Here is a 20,501-nt window from a genome sequence, read left to right on the forward strand (position 1 = left end):
CGCCGAGGGCTGTTCTCCCAGATTTAGCAGGCGCTGCTGCCAATCCATGAGTTGGAACGGCTGCTGCACATTTCTGCCAAACGGACCCGTTTGGGTAAAAGGGGATCCACCCAGCCCATTCGGCGAACCGAACAGACCAGGTTGGATCACTTTGGGTCCAGACCAGGCGGATGGTTCGCCCGTCTGACTCCCTAGACTTGTTCCCGTGCACCTGTTAGAGGTGTCACGGAAACTGTCTGGAAAGGTCGACGTTGAAGCCGACGCAGACGCCAGACTTCTCTTTTCTTAGAGAAACGTCTGGGCGTCAGAGAATATCTTTTTTGAACCATCCGGCTGCAAATGCCGGATGGGTTTTCTGGGTTCCGCTTGCGAGAAGCGGAGCCGGTTTTGATCGAACTTGAGGCCCTCCCCCTCCTTTGGCTTTGGATGAGGGGTAGGGACCCGGTCTTTAATAGCCTTCTTGCTAGAAGAAGGCTTCTTGGCCGGCTAACTCTTCTTGGGAGTAGCTGACCGAATAAGGCTCTGGATTTCGCCTTTGAAACTATTCATGAAAGTCATGAGTTCGTTCCTTGTGACGGGGGCAGAGCCCTCTGCCGCCTGGGCAGCTCCAACCGGGTTGCCGGCTGGGTTTCCTGGAGCAGCTTGGATGTTTTCCCGTTCCTTCTTATCCCTGGAACGGGTGTGCTTTGTTCTGAAGGACCCGTCTGGGGCCACATAGGTGTTGAGTTCGAACTCATCACCACTTTCATGGTCCTTCTAGACCTCAGGCTCGGCCGATAGCCGCTTGTCCTGATCCGGTGGTACAGGGTTAGAAGCCATCTCAGAAGTACTCTCCCCACAGACGGTGCCAAATGTTTTGGGGCTTTCTGATGTGTTATGCGGGAGAGTTACAATTCCAAGAATTCCCTTCGACCGCCTGTACCTGCAAAACCATGAAGACTCCGGTTGGGTGGAGCTCCGCCTCCAACGATCAAGTCAGTGATGTACGGGAGGAAGAAAGTGCGTAAAAGAGTAATTACTTCTCGCGTAATGGGAGAACTCCGCAATTAAGATTGCTCGGTTTTAGTGTAAAATGTATTTATGATAGTATTGAATGCCAATTGATTGTAAGTGAATAATTTCATACCCCATTAATGAGGACTCCCCCACTATTTATAGTGGGGAGCATTGGTTCCCCATTTAGGGTTCCTAGGACACGTGTCAGCAGGGGATTGGAGCCCTGCTAACCAATAGCCGGATGCCACGTGTCACGCTGCCATTGGGCCACGTGGCTGGGGTAATTTTACCCCAAACAAAGATGATTAAAATGAAGCTTTAATTTATTTGCTTTTAGAAGTCACAACGTTACATGTTAGATTGGATGGTTTGTGCAAATGATTTGAGCCAGAGAAGTCAATCACTTATTAGCAAGAGGAGGAGAATTCGGGGAAGGGGATGACGATGTGACTGTTCGGCGGGGAAAGGGGTAGGGACGGCTCCGGCAAACGGGAACGGGAATGGGTGGGTGTGTGGGGATAGTTTAGTTGGGGACAGGGAAGAGGAACGAGAGGGGGCTGTTCTTTTTTATTTTTTTTATTTTCTTTTAGTTATTAAAAAAACCAATTAAAAATTAACATGTGGCATAACACCCCCAACCGGTTATCAACTTAAGATACCGGTAAAGGAACTGTTTTGGGAAGACGAGGGTTAAAGGTGGGATTGTTCTCAAAATACTCAAAGGTAGGATTATTTTGAGCAGAAGTGTTAAAAGGTAGGATTATTCTTTTCCATTTTTCCGATTCAAAATTGATAAATAATTTTATAAACTACCTCTGTTTTTTTATTAGTTGACACGTTTTGATTTTAGCACTATTAACACACCTCTCTTTGACCATGTTTTGTGATTTATATGTGAAGAAAAATATAGTCAAGTGAGATCTTGTTAGATTCGTTACAATGTATATTTTGTAATTATCAACTTTTTATAATTTTTGTTTATCGATAATTAAAAATATTAATAATTGAATTTGTGCATTGGCAAACATGATTAAAGGAACTTGTCAACAAAAAAGAAACGGTGGAACGAGTGATCTATATAGGTTGTATGATAATGTAAAATAAATCAAATAAGTATTTAACATATCTCTTTTTGAAGGTAGTCTAGAGGGAAAAAATTTAGAAATATGAGACGGGAAATAAAATATATGGTGAGCACAAAGATTTGATCCTTAAACCACTAATCAAAGTAAATAATGCAATTCACCATCTTAGCTAAAGCCAAATCATGCTTAAGAAATGCTAAAAATAAATAATATATTTAATCAATTTTAATAGTGGTACATTGCGGTACATTGCTTTAGTGGTACATAGCGGTACACGTCATTTACTATAAAATTTTCGAGAAATAATACAAACTTTAAGCGGTTCGCTAAAAACAAGTAAATTTTTTGATTATTCCTAAATAATACAAACTTTAAGGGTTGCCCGCTATAAACAAGTTATTTTATCTGCAACCTGAATGACCGGTTAATTTTATTTTTTCTTTTTAACAAACTCGTTTAACAATATAATTAACTCTTAATAACAACTTTAATGATTGTTAATTAACAATTAAAATATTTTATAAAATTTTCTTCAAAAATAAAACATTTAAAAAAACACCACCTTCTCCACCACAGGCGCCAACCTCCCTCCCTGCCCCCTAGCGTTGACCGCGCCTAGATCCCACACCCGGTGCCGACTCCCCTCCTCCACACATCACCCCCTTCCTTCTCCCCCGCAGAACTACCGAACTCCCTCCCCCGCAAAACCACCGAAATCCCTCCCTCAAAATCCTCCCTCCCCCGCAAAACCTCCGAAAACCCATGTCCCACCCTCGAAAGACCTTAACCGAACCTTTATCGGTGGCTCGGGAGGTCCGAGTTGGGTTTTTTGAGGGTGGGAGATGGGTTTTTGGGTAGTTTTGCGGGGGAGGGAGGATTTTGGGGGAGGAGATTCAGTGGTTCAGGTCAACGCCGGGGAAGGAGTGACGCTCGGGAAAGGGGGTCGGCGCTGGCGTCGGAGGAGGGAATTTGGGCGCGGCCGACGCCGAGAGGAGGGTAGGGTGGCAGTGGTGGCTCAGTGCGGGTTGGGTAGGGAATGAGTATTTAAAAAATATATATATAATAATAATCTTTAAAAAAAAAAATAATCAAATTTAATTGCTAAACCAATAAAATTTTGATATGTGTCCCGTATAATCTATTAATCAAGTTACTAACCGGTTCCCCCAAATTTTGTATTATTTAGAAATAATCTAAACTTTGACTTGTTTTTAAGTAGACCGTTCAAAATTTGTATTATTTTTTACAATTTTATTTTCCAAATTGTTAATATCTTTTTACATGTAATGACATAGGGTATTGTCCAGACCAATAAGGCAATAACAACATATTACCGAATATAATAATTAGTGGTTTGATATACAATTTGTCTTTTTTTTTTTTTTTTTTTTTTTTTATTTTTTTGAAACTCTATATGGTTCAACTTATTATATCAAAAATTTTCTTATTTGAATTTGAAATTGTTTTAACTTGTTCAAAGTTAGTGGTTTTGAACTTATGAACAAATGTATTTGTTTTAGAAAAAAAATTTGTCTTAATTTTTTTTTGATTCGTGTGTGATTTGGTCTTCCAAAAATTAATCTATTGAAACTTATCTAAAAACACATTTTAACTTATTTAATTTAATTTTGTCTAAAACATGTTAAAAATAAGCTGTAGGTCCCATTCTCTTCACATTATTCATAATATAATTCAGTAAAATATTTTTATTATAGTAAAAATAAGTTAAGTTAGTTTTGCAATAATAATTTAATTATAAGTGACTTTAGAGAATAAATAGAGAACGAATTAGTAAAATAATTTAAGATCATTAAAAATTGTTTAACTTTAACAAAAATAATTCAATTTCAATAAAAATAATTTTATTTTAGTAAAATCAATTATATTTCTGCAAAAATTAAGCGAAAAGAACCGGACTTTAATGGTTGTGTTGAAGTATATCCTACAAAATAACACATGTAAGCGTCTGTAGGCATCGTTCGATACGCGCCTATTTAAGCATGTGTGAATATGCTTGACAATCATAAGAAGTGGGAATTGACATTATACGATTAGAGACAAGGAAAGTAGGGAGCCGCCAACAAGTTTTTACAGTGTGTTTGGATAAATAAAGGGGAAGGAAAAGAAGGGGAGGGAGGAGAAGAGGAGAGGAGGGAAAGGGAAGGGATGGAAGAACGGTGAGTTCCTTTCAAATCTGTCTGTTTTTGGAGAAATCAATTTCCTACAATTTAATCCCTCCATTTCTCTCCCCTCCAATTCCCTTCCTTCCTCATTTGTTATCCAAATGAAAGATACTCCATCTCTCTATTTCCCTTCCCTTCCTTTTCCTCCATTTCCTTCAATCCAAACACACCGTAATTTGTAAACCGTTCACGGATCATTTAACGCAACCACGAATAAGGGACAACGAAAGGAAACCACGATTGACCGTGAAGGTTACACCCCATTCATAATCCATGAGGTTACTAACTTCATATGGTACGGAACCACGAAAGGAGGATCGAAGATGATGGTATGAACTGAGTCATGGAGTCAAAGTCGCCCGTATTGGCCTTTACTTGATTTTTATGGTGAAAAGTAATACCTGCGCTCTCAAAGGAAAACAAAAAAAGATTCAATTTGCTCCAAACTAATATTAGGCTAAATTGGTTGAATGTTAATGCAACATATACTCATAAATATTGTGCTCACTTGATTAAACAACAAGATTAAAAGGTTCCTAAACCGGTCGTCCAAATTATCTTATTAAGCATTATATTCAATTACATATTACCTTTAACGTGTAACATGTTAATCATCAATAACAATAGAATAACAATAACATTGGAAGCAATTTAACCATATATATAACAATTCAATATATGACAAACATGACAAAAAATCGTTAGAAATATAAAAGGAACAAAAGGAACATGATTCCTTACTTTGATTGCGTTTGCTTGCAATTATAAGAAAATATACACGTTAGTACGTTCAAGAAAATGATAATAAAATGGAAATTAAATCAAATGAAAGTAAAGTTGATTTGGGGCCAAAACCTCAAACAGTTCTACCTTTCACGCCCTGGTTTAAGAATAGAATTTTGGGTAAAGTACGGACTCCGAGGAGTGCTTAAGGGATGAATTGTGAGAATAGGGAGGGCATGTGTTTAGGCTTAGATTATAAGAGAGAATTATTTGGTGCCCCGAGACTGTGAAATCAGCCTCGTATTTATAGAAAAAATGAGAGGGGTAAAGTCCGGAACCCTAAAAAATGAGGCGCCATAGAGAAACAAATTGCCACGCCACGACTTTTCAGCTGTGGTATGGTAAAGGCTGCCGAGGCACGACAATTCTGTTGTGGTACGGTAATTGTGACGTGGCTCGGCAGTGAATTCTATCATTTCAGAAGGTCAAAGCACGTTAAAAGATAAAACCGGGTCAAGAAAATTGCCGTGTCACGGAAATGCCTACCGTTGTACGGCTAGGCTTGCCGTGGTGCGACAAAGTCTACCGCGGTGCGGCATTTTTGCCATGGCATGGCATATAGATTTTTTTGGAATTTCGTTCATTTTTATCTTTTATTTTACATTAAGTACGAGATAATTAGGCGCCGTTTTAGCTATTCAGAACCTATTTTAGGTTTAGGGTTTAATATTTATTAATTGGGCTTAATTAATAAATAAATGAAATAGATAAAAATTCTTTGGGCTGAAATGAGGGTTGAACTATGCTTTGACTAAATATTTGGACTGATTTGTGGACTGATTTGTAGAATGAATATGGATTTTATGAACTCCCGAGATTAAATACTTGACCCAACCAATAATGACAGTGAAAGGTTGTTCATCATCAGTTTTGGTTTTAGGGAGACATTTTTAGGTGTCTGCAGAAGCCCCCACTTTGACTAAGTTTGTAGAAACGTAAGTTTCGAAAATGATAGTCAAAGTTGTCGATAGGGACGAAGAATGATTTAAGATGTTCTATGATCCTAAATCACTCTTTATACGTCGATACCTGCAGAAAAGTGTTAGTTCCACAAGTAAAAGAGTAAAGGATAGAATGCGTATCTAACACCAATGTGTCGACAACAAATATATTTGGTAGCTTTCTTCGCCTCGAGAAATCTACCGGATGATAATCTTCCGCACCTTGTGAATTCTATAGTGAATCACTACGCCTTGAGTGATCCACTGAATGAAAGGTGACAAGTTTTCACGCCTCAGGAAACGTGTCGTAGACTCTTGCGCCTCGAGCAATCTACTAGATGATGATCTTTTGGCCTCGGGAATAATGATGAATAATAATATTCGTGCCTTGGGAATCCTATCGTGAATCACTATGCCTCAAGCAATCCACTAGATGAAAGGTGACAAGTTTCCGCGCCTCGGGAAACACGTCGTAGACTGCTGTGCCTCGAGCAGCCTACTGAATGATGATATTTCGTTCCTCGGGAAGACTGATATGAGATAGTATCCGCGCCTCGGGAATCCTATCGTGAGCTCCTACGCCTCGAGTATCTCACAAGTGAAATTCCATACTCCGGGAATTACACTAAGTGTCCGCACCTCGGGACACAATTGCAAACCTCTGTGCCTCGAGAAGTATGCAATGATAGACCATTTTCCGCGCCTCGGGAAAACGTATCTGATGATGAGAGATTACAAGCCTCTGCGCCTTGAGAAGCTTGAATGTGAGTAATCGTCCGCGCCTCAGGATGATCACTGAGTGTTTGATAAATGTCCAATTGTCCGCGAAGAGAGGCTATAAATGATGATTTGTTCGATTGTCCCTGAATAGAGGTTGTACCCGAGGCCTGCAAAATAGAATTTGCCAAAGGACCCATATAGAGTGTGATTGACTTGATCAACTTACTTGACCGAGCTTGACTTGACACGACATGACATGTGTATGACTTGTGACTGTGTGTGTGTAGTTTAAGTGTGTGCACAGACACAAGCAACTGAAAATGCAAAAATTTCTGTCATTTTTGTCATAATTGGAGGGTACCGACTTTCTCCCGAAAAAGAAAGATGTGAAAATGAAGTAAATGTTTTCGAACTTCCCTCGATAGAAATTTTGAAAAAGTTTTTGAACTTCCCCAAAAGAAAAAAATTTAGAATAGTGTTTGAACTTCCCTAAAAGAAAAAAGATTGAAAATGGGAAGAATTTTTGACCTTCCTCGTTGAGCAAAGCGAGGTGAATTGCATGGATTTTCTTCTTGTCAAATTGAATTGCTCGTCCTGAAAATAATGTATGCATGATGAATGTTCTTAGGCCAGGAGGCTTAGGACAATTACATCCTGTGACACGATTAATGAATGCACTTAGGTCAGGAAGCTAAGCACAGCATAATCGTAGTTTATCGTCGATGTATGTTCCTTAGGTCAGGAAGCTAAGCATCATATATAGTGTACAATGTTGGACGTGCGTAGGTCTGGAAGCTAAGCACGTATATAGTGGTGATTGCTGGGTATTGCTTAGGCCATGGAGCTAAGCACAATATGTAATGTATGAATGTTGCTTAGGTCAGGAAGCTAAGCAAGTATTCATTGATGTTTTTGAACGATGATGATGTTTGCTGATTATTATCGTGAAACATGCGCGGTATGGGAACAAGATTTCATGATAAAGGGTTCCTAAGGGGAAGAATGACAATGTATATGTGAATGAAGTTTGTGAATGTGATACTAAGGTGAGGCTGTAAAGGCTATGGCTAAGAAAATCGATGTAAGAAGAGTTAAGATAATGACTTTTAAGGCTGGGTAAGCTAAATAAAGTGGGTTCAAGCCCCAAGTCTAGCTCTAGATGGATATAGGGATGAGCATTGGAAATTTCTTGACACGATCATGCAAGAATGTGATTATGAATGTGGCCGCACCTCGATGTGAGGTTGCCTACGTATCCATTAGGAATTAGGCCAAACATAACCTTAGCCGAACTTTGCACAAGTGGATGTACACCTCAAAGAGGACTTTCAAGGGTTGTAATGTGGTTAAAGTCAATGGTTTAAAGAAGAAAGGGGTAAAAGGATCAAGACTCGAGGTATGCCCCCCTAAGATGTATAATTGCGTATTTGAGAGTTTGAACTTTGTAAGTTTTATTTTTTCATTTTGAGCTTTGTTTTTGCTTTTTATATGTTGCAGAACTCTTAATAATCATTAATGTGGGCAATCCCGGATCATGCGGTCCATCACTCACTTAGCATTCATGTTTCTCAGGCATGGTACCAAGCACTCGATGAGAGACGCAATTCGAGACGTGCTTATATCAAAGACATTGGAATACTTGCCCTTAGACATTGTTTTATTATTGCTTTGCTTTGCCTTTTTTTTATTATTTTTTTTAAACTTGCTTTTGAATATTACACGAATTATACACCTTCCCATTCCAAGGTTAGATGAATGTGGGTTGAATAAATGAGGGAAAATTTAGACGAGACTCAAAGTGGTTAATGAAGAAGTGGAATATGGAATGTGTGTGGATGGTTAAAGGGGAAATAATGGGTTGCAAAGGGTGCCTCGAATCATTGGTATACCTTGTGTTTGGTTCGACAATTGATTTTTTTTTTTTGAAAAGTGATATGATCAAGATGTAAAAGAAAAATGCTCATTTTATTAATGGAAAGGTGAACACAACACATAAAACAGATAGAAACTTTGAAATGGAAAACCTACACTAGACATAATATGGGGAATGGAAATGAATAAAAAAGAAAGAAATCTTTAAATCTTGCACGAAGGACTCCTCATACGCCTTGTCTTCATTACTTCTTGCCACCTGGAGGGACATGAAGATTGTTTGCATCAACCAAATCTTGAATAACATCTTTCAAATTCCAACACTGCTCGATTGTGTCCCTTGTAGTGGACATTGGGATTCCACTTGGCACTCTTTTCTTCAGGTTTTGGCTCTAGGAATGGTCCGAGAGGTGTAATCAAGCCTTGACCGTAAAGGTGATCAAAGGTGGTATCATAAGTCATTCCCAAAGGAGTGTAAGTTCTCCTTTTCTTTGGTAAGGGAGCATCAAGAGCTAACACTTCATTGAGATCGTACTGGCTTACATTGTTGGTAGTATTTTCGGGCTTAGAAGATGAAGAAGAAGGAAGGTCGTTCTTCTTGTTTTTCCAAGTGTTATTATTGTTACTACTACCAGCAGTCTTTATTAGCTCGTCCTCAATATTAATGCCAATATCATATACAGCTTCGAATGTGTTCAATGGTACGAATCTGAGATGTGGCCTATACTTATGATTCAGATTGTGGATAAAGAGACGAACCATCTCCTTTTCTTTTGGTGACTCCACCATTTGCACAACTGTTTCTCTCCATCTACTTAGATAGACAGTGAACCTTTCGTTTTTTTTTGCTTAAGAATACAGAGTTCACGTTCGGAAGTCTTGGTTTGAATGTTACATTTGTAACGATTCATGAAGTTCTAGATGACATCTTCCCAAGTTGCAGTGTACTTGGCATCTAGAAAATAAAACCACTGTTAGCAAGCATTCTCCAAGGAGAGTGGGAACATTGTAGGGAAGAGTGCCACCTCTAGTCCTTTGAGAGCCATGGTTGCAGGGAAAGCCTTCAAATGGAACTCCTCAAGGAGCTTGTCAGTAGGTTTGAACTTTGGTATGTCAGCAGTAGAGAACTTTTCAAGGAGCTTGTTCTTCACAACAAAAGCAGTAGAAGGTTGTTCCACTTAGGTGAAATCTTCAGAAATTTTTCTTACCTTTTCTTTTAGCTTGTCAACTGTAGCAACAGTGAAATTTGTTTGTTCCATGGTAGTGACCTTAATAGTGAGTAGGGATGTTCATAAAAACCCAACCCGCAAGACCCGACCTGATTACCCGATGACCCACAATATACCTGGCGGGTCACGTGCCGAATTTTTGATAGATCAGGTACCCACTGATCTGCTTCCTTTTTTTTTGGAACTTTTTTAGGTTAAAGGAAGAACCCTTTTTATTTTATTTAGATGATTCAACAACCCTTATCCCTCTAACTTATCCTCCTTGCAATGGGTTAGCCTCCTTTATCCTTCTCAGACCTACGTCTCTCTCCTTCTTCATCTACTTCTTCATCTCGTGCTCTCCTCCTGCCAAAAGATCGATCATCTATCAATTCCATTCCTAGATAGCAGCAGCCTTTAGCCTTGTGTTGTTCGAAGGACGAAGAGATAGCAGAAAAGACGAGCACTCGAGCAATGAGGAGATCGAGTGTATTAGTATACGATTCTTGCTTTGTTAGGGTTAGTGTGGTGGGGATTTTGATTTGTTTTAATAACTTGGTTCAACTTCTCTTTCACAATTAATTGTTGGTTTTATATCTTAGTTTGTCTGTTGATTTTTTTTTTTTTACATATAAATCCCCATTAATTGAGGGTTAGTGACATGGATCTACAATGTTATGGATTTTATCATTTTTATGAAGTATACTTTGTGTAATATTTTTTGTGCTAAATTTTGGCGGTGGTGATGCAAATGCAACAACCAAAATAATTTAGTATATTAGTATCTCCACGATCATTTTGTTAGAGAAGCATGAATACTATTTTGCTTTTTAATAAATTGGAAGAACTACACTGCTTTCTTATATGAAATTGAGATCCAAGATTTTTTTTTAAAAAAACTAATATGAAAAATCGGGTACCCTTTGACACGGGAAAATCGGGTACCCGAAACCCGGGTACCTGGTTTTCTTGGGTCAAGTCATGGGCCGAGTTTTAAACTACCCGTAAATCTGGGTACCAAGGTGTAGGGAATATTTCAAACATCAACTTTGATCTCCACCGTGATCATGCATTTAAGCATGGTGGCATCCAAAGGGAAAGAAGTTAGAGATAAAAGAGTCGCCAACAAGTTTTAGGAACTTGTAAACCGTTCACGGGTGTGAAGGTTACACCCCGTTCGCGATCATAGAGATCGCTAACTCCACAGTGGTTCGGAACCATGACTGCATATTCGGGGATGATGGTACGAATCCAACCTTAAAGAGATTGAACCCGCCCTAAATCGACCTTTGCTTAATTCTTATGATATTCATGTGCGCTTTCCGATTAACATACATACAACAAGTTAGCCCTAAACATGTTTAATCAACGTTGGTTGATTATTAATGCACAAATAAAACTATTATTGGCGATCACTTGAATTAAAATCATATTAAGCCTAAAATCAATTATTAATTATCTTATTAGGCGTGATTTCAAGTACAAATTCCCTTTAAACCTGCAAGAAACGGCGTGATCAAGCAATAACAATGAATAATAGATAATCAAGCAATATAATAATTATTGACACAACAATCATCATCATAATAATATAATCATCATCTCATCAATAGTATAATTAGCAAGATCCTAGGCATGATACTAAACGGATTAATAACAAACCCAAGCATGTCACTAAATAATAATCAAAATAAAAACATTAGCCTAAACATGATACTAGAAACCAACATGATATTGTGAGGAGGGTGTGCCCGTCATTGGGGATCCTTCTCCTTTATGCCCATGGCCCTTTAAAAGCTTAGGACTTTACACCGTTTTAAGGCGTGTTAGGATTTGAATTCTTGACTGTTTGGGGGACATTAAATTAGAGTTGATCCTATCATTATGCTTTTTTGTAAGAAACTAGTTAGGAGTCGCCAATGAGTTATAGGAAAACCCATAAACCTCGTTCATGCCTTTCTCCCAAGTAGAGTTCAAGGGATATTTAGCATGAATCATAAGTTTACCCGTGCCCAAATTGGTCTACGTGTACCAGAAATGAGTTCGGGAGCAAGGGTAATAAAATAACGTTCCTTTTAGGCAGGAACCGCCATTCTAGCCCAAGTGTGGCCTCTACTAGCTCTTCCTTTTTCACAATTTCATCACCAAACAATATATGCAACGTGATACCTAAAACTAAGTTATTTAATTTTATTTATACACATTAATCACGTAGGAATTACATCGCAAAAGTCATTATTCTTATTTATTTAAATTCGTGAAAGAACAAAGGTAAAAAAGATTCACCTTGGCTTAAGTGATAAAACAATCAATTAGTTTGTCTAATTCTAGTCTTGTTTAACGAAAGAATACTATGTCAAATTAGTTAATTAAAGTTTATTTAAAGTGATCAAACAACACTAATTAATTGATTAAAAGTTGTTTTAAAAAGAAAAGAAAAGGTGATTTATCTAAGTGCTTGGGATTTTACCACTTTTCTTTCCTAGATCTTCGTTTAGAACACTTATGGACTCCTTGTTGTTCTGGAACCTCCACTGTAAGAACAAATGATTAAAGGGGTGAGTGTTTAGAACAAGTGGAATGATTAGTGCATAAGGTCACAAGATTTCTACTAACTTTCGGGTTAATTTCTGTGTGTTCAAAGCTTCGTATTGCACCCCTATTTATAGGGAATGGATGAATTTAGGGTTTTAAACATTCTACCGCAGCAGGTGGCGTGCGCATCTCAAAAGGTCGCTCGCGGCTGCTACGGGCAAGTAGTTGAGTTGCGCTGCTGAGGGTAGCGCGACCAATTGTCTTGCGCGTGGCTTTATGGTAAGATTCAATTCAACATTTTTATAAAATTCTGAATCTTCCGCAAGCGCACCACTGGAGGTTGCGTTGGATGTCACGTGCAACCTTGTTGCTTGCGCGCGCCAGGCCAACGCGACTCCTTGAGGTTCGCGCGGTTTTTCCTGCGGCATCCTTGGATTTTAACCTAGGTACCTCTAACTTCGTCAAAATTAGGTTTAATATTTGGGATTAGGCCTAATTACTGATCGGGCTTAGTTTTAGTTAGCTTTGGTTCATTTCGTATTGGGTTAAGCTAGTTGTTTTATGTGTTTAAGCCTTAATCACCGATCCATAAGTGTTCTTCACGTTGATCAAACACAAAGATGGTTTTATTTTTCGTCATAGCACTTCCAGTTTTGACAGGGGACCAAAAGTAGATGTCTACATATATTAGGAATATTAAAGTAACACCCTAACATGATACTAGCAAGCATGATAACATTAGAAATATTAATTTAGCATCCTAACATGATACTAGGAATAAAATTAATATTCTAAGCATGATTCCTATATCAAAAGAATAAACACATATTAGGGAAATCAAATTATTCACTTTGATGTCTCGAATCTCTTTCTATCAAAACAATAAACACGTTAGTAACTTCAAGAAAGAAATAAATCCAATAAATCAAATAAGAATTGAAATAAATATTAGGGACCAAACCCTTAGAACTATCAATCTTCCACGTCGAGGTCCAAGGCAACTACGAGAAGGGCTTGGAGTATTCAAGACTCGCAAAGGACGTATGGCGTGTGATGTGTCTAGGCTATGGCTAAGAAAGAGAGAAAATCTTATAGCTTAGAGAGGGATTAAGATGATGATTTTTGGTAATCAAGCTTGTTGATGATTAAAAAACGGGGTAAAAACACCTCTATTTATAAGAAAAAGAAGGAAAAGATCTGAAAAAGAGTCAGAATTCGACTCGGAGTAAAACTGATCGTATCGCGAAACGCCAATTATATCGCGGCATGATATAAGCATCGTTCAGCGATATGTTTGGGAAGTAGAATCCGTAAGGAATCTGACTTCCAATCAAATTGGGCTAATTGTATTTCCGTATGTATTCTAGTTTTATCAGAATTAAATCTATTAAAGAACAAGTGTTTTATCCGAAGTAAAATTCTTAATTTTTATCTTTTCAAAAACAGGATAAATTCTCACCTTTTAGTGGATTCTAGAAGCTGATAATAAATCCTAAGGGTTTTAGGAATGGTGTTTAAGGTTAATGGACCCTCCACATGGTCATTGGGTCGTAGGTAAGGTTCGTTTTGGGCTCGGTTTAGTATTTTGGCCATAACTTCCTCGTTATAACTCGGATTAGGGCTTATAATATATCGCTGAAAAGCTCTTTTAAAGCCCCATCCAACTACACAATTATTGGACCCAGATTATGGACCAAAATAAACTAGTTTGGACGTTTTTATAAAAATAACACAAAATGAATGATTTTCAAAGACACGAAATGTAGTATTTTGGGTTTAAAGACACGAAATAAATGATTTTTGGTCAAGGTGAGAAATGGTCAAGGTTAAAGGGAACTTCACGAGACTCTTCAACTCTTCACCTAACTCGATAATCAAAGACATAAAAGGTACTTATCACTGGGTTTGATTTTTGGGAAGACACAATCAGGTGTCTACACCAGGTTTCCGGGTACCCGAAAACCCGAGTACCCGAATTTGAACACCCCTAGTAGTGAGGGTTTGCATCATGGCAGAAAGTGTGTTGATGGACTTGTGAATGTTCTCAATGTCTTCTTTAGTGGCCATTGGAATGAACTGGAAGTAAACTGAAGATGGTGAAGATAGACTTTGTGGTACTACTAGAAATAGGGTGATTTCCGACGGGCCCAAAATTCTGTCGGAAAATTTGGATTTTCCGATGCATTTTGATTCGTCGGAATATTTCGTCGGAAAATCTCTATTCCGACGGAAAATTCCCTCGAACCTCTTCCGATGGAATTTAATTCTGTCGGAAGTAATACGTTCCGACGGAATATTCCTTGGGAATGTTTCCGACGGAAATTAATTTTGTCGGAATTATAAGCTTCCGACAAAATATTCCCTCAAAAAATATCTTCCGATGGAAAATTCCGTCGGAAGCTATTAATTCCGACGAAATTAATTTTCATCGGAACATCATAGGATTCCTTTGTAGCCTTGAACCAGAAACTGGTTTTTAGAGGAGAGAGAAATTCGAACCATTGTAAGGGAAAGAGAAAAAGAAAGATCCGGTCGGCGCCACCACCGTCTGCCACGCACCACCTTGGCCGGCGTTCGGTAAGTGGATTATGTTTTGTTTTGTGGTTTTTTTTTTGTTTTCGATACTCTAACCCTCACCACCTCTGTTTCCGCAGCCACTACTACCGTTATTGCCACCAGAGGTTACAGCTGTCGCCGTTGACGCCACCGGCGGTTAGTGTTCTTGTTCATGGTTTTTTTTTTTTTTTTAATTTTTTTTTTTTACAAAAACCCGAAACCCTAGCTCTAACACTAATGTAGAACACAACCACCACCGAAGCCACATCCACCACCACCAGCTCCACCAACGCGACCTCCAGCCGTTTCCCCTCCGTCGTCGCGACTAAAACCACCACAAAATTCTGGTGGTAACTCCTCCTAACTCCCCCTTTTTTTGTTTTTTTTTTTAATTTTTTATTTTCAATGACTTAAATGAATCATTAGTAAACCCTTTTATGTTTTTTTTTAGTTTTAAATTTTGTATAGGATTTGTACAATGCATGTTAGTTTAGTTTAGTGTATTTTAATATAATGTATTTTAATTTAGTTTAGTTTTATGTAATGAATGTTAGTTTAGTTTAATATTATGATATGTTAATTTGGTTTGGTTTAGTTTAATATGATGTATGTTAGATTACTTTAGTTTAATATAATGTAGTTTAATTTTGTTTAGTTTAATATAATGTAGCTTAGTTTACTTTAGTTTTATATAATGTATGTTATATTGGTTTAACATTATGATATTTTAGATTAGTTTGGTTTTGTTTGATTTGGTTTATTTGAATATTATGATGTTATGATATGTTAGTGTTGTTAATATAATGTATGTTAGTTTAGTGTATATATTTTTAAATGAATCATTTGCATAATCATATGCCTAGATACCTGTTCAAGGCATACACATAAGGAGTATGTCTTGATTAGTCCCCGATTGGGACTGTCCTTGTACGCTTATTCTCATTTAGGAGGTGAATGTATGCCTTGTTATTGATTCTAGGGAATATCTTGCCCTCTCATTTCTCTACAATTTTCTCTGGGTACATATGTAGGTGTGTTTAATCGCCTACATCGTGTACTTGGAGAACTGTAGGGAAATGCTGGTGGATTTTCCATAGAATTGAAAACCTGGCTTACATTCACTAGTGAGATTAAATGTACAAGGATGTGTTAGGTTGGAGTGATAAGGACCCTTTGGAAGCATTTCAAATCTCATTTGCATTTCCATAACGCTTAGATGGATAATGACTAGGAAATACGCCTTATGACTAATGTTATTATACATATGCGTGAGTTGTGTAGAAGTTGTAATCATGAAACGAACAGAACATAGCTGGATGTATGAAAGGAAGGTTAAGCAAACTATTAATCCAGAGTTCGTGAAAGGGGTTGATGAATTCATTCAATACGTCAAAGATAATCTCGAGAGTAGTAACCCGAATGAAGTTAGGTGTCCATGTGCTAAATGTAAGAACAAACGGCTTTGGGATCCAGAAACGGTTAAAATTCATTTGTTTCGCATGGGTTTTATACCTAATTACTATGAGTGGATGTGTCACGGGGAAGGGTTTCCGATAGTTCCTGAACGACGGTCCAATGAATATCGTGAAATGGTTTTTGATGCTTTTGGTCATAGTCAGGATCAAGGGAATTTCGAGCAGGCTTGTGTTTCATTAGAGGAGGAGCCTAATGCACAAGCTAAGCATTTTTTGCATTTTTTGAAGGCTTCTGAAAGGCCATTATACGAAGGGAGTTCGTTTTCTGTGTTAGAAATGACCGCTAGAATCACTAGTCTAAAGTACGAGTATAATCTTCCCCACAGATGTGTTAATGGGTTTGTTTCTTTGCTCAGTGAAGCAATTCCTGACAACAACCATATGGCCGACACATTCTATGAGGTGAAGAAGATTGTGAAGGGCTTGGAACTACCTCATGAAAGGATTCACGTTTTCCCGAAAGGATGTATGCTGTTTTGGAAGGATGATGCTCAGCTGTCTACATGTAGGGCGTGTGGCAGTGACCGATACAAGCAGAATTCCAAGGGTAGCCTAGTGCTTTTGAACGTTTTGTTTTATTTCCCGATCACACCCAGGTTGCAAAGACTCTTTACAACCAAGAACATTTCGGAGGAAATGACATGGCATTCGAAAAATCCTCGAGTTCAAGGCACAATGGCACACCCTAGTGATAGTGAAGCTTGGAAACACCTCGATAGTTGCTTTCCAGAGTTTACTTCCGAGCCTCGTAATGTTCGGCTTGGCTTGTATACAGATGGTTTTGCTCTTCATGGCAAGTTTGGGGGACAATATTCTTGTTGGCCTGTCATTTTGACCCCTTACAACCTGCCTCCCTCAATGTATATGAAAAGATAATTTATGTTCCTTTTGTTGCTTGTTCCTGGTCCTAAAAACCCTAAGGGCAACTTGGATGTGTACATGCAACCGTTGATAGAGGAGTTGAAACAGTTATGGGAAGTTGGCGCGCATACGTGTGATATTTCCATGAAAAAGAATTTCAATCTTCGAGCAGCCATCCTATGGACCGTTAGTGACTTCCTGGCTTATGGTATGTTGTCCGGTTAGGCCACATCTGGTAAGAAAGCTTGTCCATATTACATGAAGAAAAGCAAAGCATTTTGGCTCGAACATGGTTTTAAGGTTTCTTGATTTGATTGCCACCGCCAGTTCCTTTCGACAGATCACCCTTTTCGGAATAGTAGAACTGCATTCTGCAAAAACAAAGTCAAAAAGGGTGCACCTCTACACATTATGTCAGGAGAGGAGCTTTGGGAATGTGTGAAAGACCTTCCGAAGGCTACAAATGGGCCCAAGTCATTTCAACGCCTCAAAAAAGAAAAGAATGGGTGGTTCAAGCAAAGCATACTGTTGGAGCTTCCATATTGGAAGCATCTGCTTATTCGTCACAACTTAGATGTCATGCTCATTGAAAAGAACTTCTTTGATAAGTTAATTCACACTGTAATGGATGTGAAAAAGCATATGTGTGACACGCCATCCGCTCGAAATGACATTGCCAAATATTGTAAACGTCCGCAGCTTCATCTTCAGGAGGATGATAGAGAAAAAGAGTTCATGCCAAGGGCTCCATTCGCTCTTGACAAGGCTCAGAGAAAAGTTTTGTGTGAGTGGGTTAAATAGCTGCGATTTCCCGATGGTTACGCCTCTAATTTGAGCAGATGCGTAGATATGAAAGCATGTAAGCTACATGCAATGAAAAGCCATGACTGTCACGTGTTCATGGAGAGGTTGTTGCCTACTGCTCTGAGGGAATTGCTCCCTTGCCATATTTGGAATGCAATAACAAAGATCAGCCAATTCTTTCGCGATTTGTGTTGCTATACAACATCAGTTAGTGACATGGAGCGATTGGAAAAAACATAGCTGAGATCCTGTGCAAGCTTGAAAAGGTCTTCCCCCTACATTATTTAACTCCATGGAGCATTTACCTATTCATTTGCCATATGAGGGGAAGTTATGTGGTCCTATTCAATATAGATGGATGTTTCCGTTCGAAAGGTAAATCAAAGACCCATGCACATCCTATTTCTTACATCAGATTCAATGTCATGTCGTGTTTATACATTTACATAACTATGATTGCATGTTCCTCAATCATTTGAAACGAAAAATTGGAAACAAGGCTCGAGTTGAAGTATCAATTTGCAATGCTTATCTCACCGAAGAGATAGCAAACTTCTGCAGTAACTACTTTCAGGCGACGGTTGACACTACAACACAAAATCTCAGTCGAAATGTGAATGCCGACGTGGAATCAACAGTGGAAGACGCTGAAATTCCAGAGTTGTTCACGGAGGACAGCGGTCATTTGTCAAATGAGGGAAAAACTCGGTTTATAGATGAAAAAGAACTCGAGTGCGCTCATTTGTTCGTTTACGAAATACCAGCATTCTTGGTGAATACGAAAGGTATAATATGTTTAGAATGAAGTGTGTTCAAAGCTATGAACAACTAAAATGATTACAATGTTGATTTACATTATTTTTGGCCTCGTAGGAAGTTCGAGGACTACATTCTTAGTACTCGACCTTATCTGCGTAGAGAAGTAATGGAGAAATGTGAAGCTAAATTCTCTAATTGGTTTCATCGTAAGGTGATATAAACTGTCTAAACGTGACATAATTATGATTTAATATTCCTTGCTATTCAATTTACTCAATTAGGGAAGTGTGATGGTTATATTCAAAACGTTGATAGGTTGTTGAGGAGGAACCAAATTCGGATGTGCTACAAGCGTTGTGCATGCGCCCTTTCAAGCGTGTTCGAACTTGGAAGTAGATTTTTGTTGGTAGCTTTAATTTCCATACATATGCCCATGGAAAGCATAAATCTACGATGAATTATGGCGTGTGTGTATCAAGTGAGGATGGTGGAGAGTACTTCGGCATTTTAGACGACATTATTGAACTGGTCAACACTGGTCCTGAAAAAGAGTACAAGACTATGTTGTTTAAGTGTAGTTGGATGGATTGTGGTAGGGGAATGAACATACATGAACAATACAAGCTTGTCGAAGTAAATCATACTAAGAAATACCCCAAGTATGATCCATTTGTCTTATCTTACCAAGTGACTCAAGTGTACTACGCATAAATGTGGCTTCCGACGGAAATTCCCTAGGAAAACGTCCAATATCCTACGAAGGGTATTGCAACAGAAGGATTCCAACGGAAGGCCATTTTCTGACGGATTTTTCGATGTTTTCGGTCAAAATCCAGCTATTTTCTTGTAGTGTGGAGACGATAGAGGTTTCCTTGCACGCCTCTTAGGTTTAAAAGGTTGTTATGGTTGTGAATCGAACCGTACTAATCGAACCTTACTCCTTGACCAAGTGCTGTAAAATAGAATAAATTCATTTAATCGTTTGACTCACTGCTCAAAATAGGAATGCAAGGGGGAAAGACAAAATTTTGAAAATAGGTAAGAAAAACTCCACTCATTCTTTATTGGGACAAAAAGGGAGACGCATGCATGAACCTAGTATAGGATCATAAACGACATGGTGCAATACTCAAGTCGAAAAATAAAGTGTGTGGACTATACTTGACTCGTGAGTGATTAAGTGATGTTATAAGATTCGTGGTATGATCGCATGGCTAGACATGTAAGCAGTATCAAAACGACTGACGCGAGGGCCAAGATAGTACGGAAGACCAAAACAAGACTGAGTGGACTTAAAATTGCGTACCGTGGCATGGAAAATTATACCGTGGTGCGGTACAAGTTGTATTGACATGGCACTAATTGTCGTGGCTCGGCGTTTCTGCCGCGGCACGGTAACCAATTGCAGGTTCTTTTTGTGCGTATTTTTTTCCAGTTTTTCGTCAATTTTAGAGTTTGCGCTATTTACTATGTGAGTACGGTCTGTTGGCATTCGTTAGTTATAGACAAAGTAAAGCACAAATAACAATCATTAAGGTTAGAATTTAAACAATCAAGTATGCACACATAGGGCACGTAGTCACAATGATGCAATGAAGTTCACAACCTAAGGTCAAGTTCTATATTCCACTATGGTCAAGTTTACTTGGGTGTCAAAAGGGTACCATGGTTAAGAGTTTGGACGCGTTAGCAAGGCAGCCTCTCTTGAGGGTGTATGCCAACG

At 38.5% G+C, this 20,501-nt stretch overlaps 1 protein-coding gene across 1 annotated transcript; it reads left to right on the forward strand.

Annotated features, from left to right (window-relative positions):
• Window positions 1–16,171: 16,171 nt before the first annotated feature.
• On the forward strand, window positions 16,172–18,016 carry LOC110689956. Its single transcript, XM_021866775.1, has 2 exons — window positions 16,172–17,147; window positions 17,556–18,016. The coding sequence occupies exons 1-2, from the start codon at window positions 16,172–16,174 to the stop codon at window positions 18,014–18,016; spliced, it is 1,437 nt and encodes a 478-aa protein (XP_021722467.1).
• Window positions 18,017–20,501: the final 2,485 nt, after the last annotated feature.

The sequence above is a fragment of the Chenopodium quinoa genome, unplaced genomic scaffold (genome assembly GCF_001683475.1).
Source record: "Chenopodium quinoa cultivar QQ74 unplaced genomic scaffold, ASM168347v1, whole genome shotgun sequence".
Taxonomy (NCBI): domain Eukaryota; kingdom Viridiplantae; phylum Streptophyta; class Magnoliopsida; order Caryophyllales; family Amaranthaceae; genus Chenopodium; species Chenopodium quinoa.

Coding starts and splice junctions, on each gene's coding strand:
- LOC110689956 (XM_021866775.1), top strand. CDS start 16,172: ATGAAACGAACAGAACATAGCTGGATGTATGAAAGGAAGGTTAAGCAA. Junction 17,148..17,555: donor AGATGGTTTTGCTCTTCATG/GCAAGTTTGGGG, acceptor TCCTTTCGACAG/ATCACCCTTTTCGGAATAGT.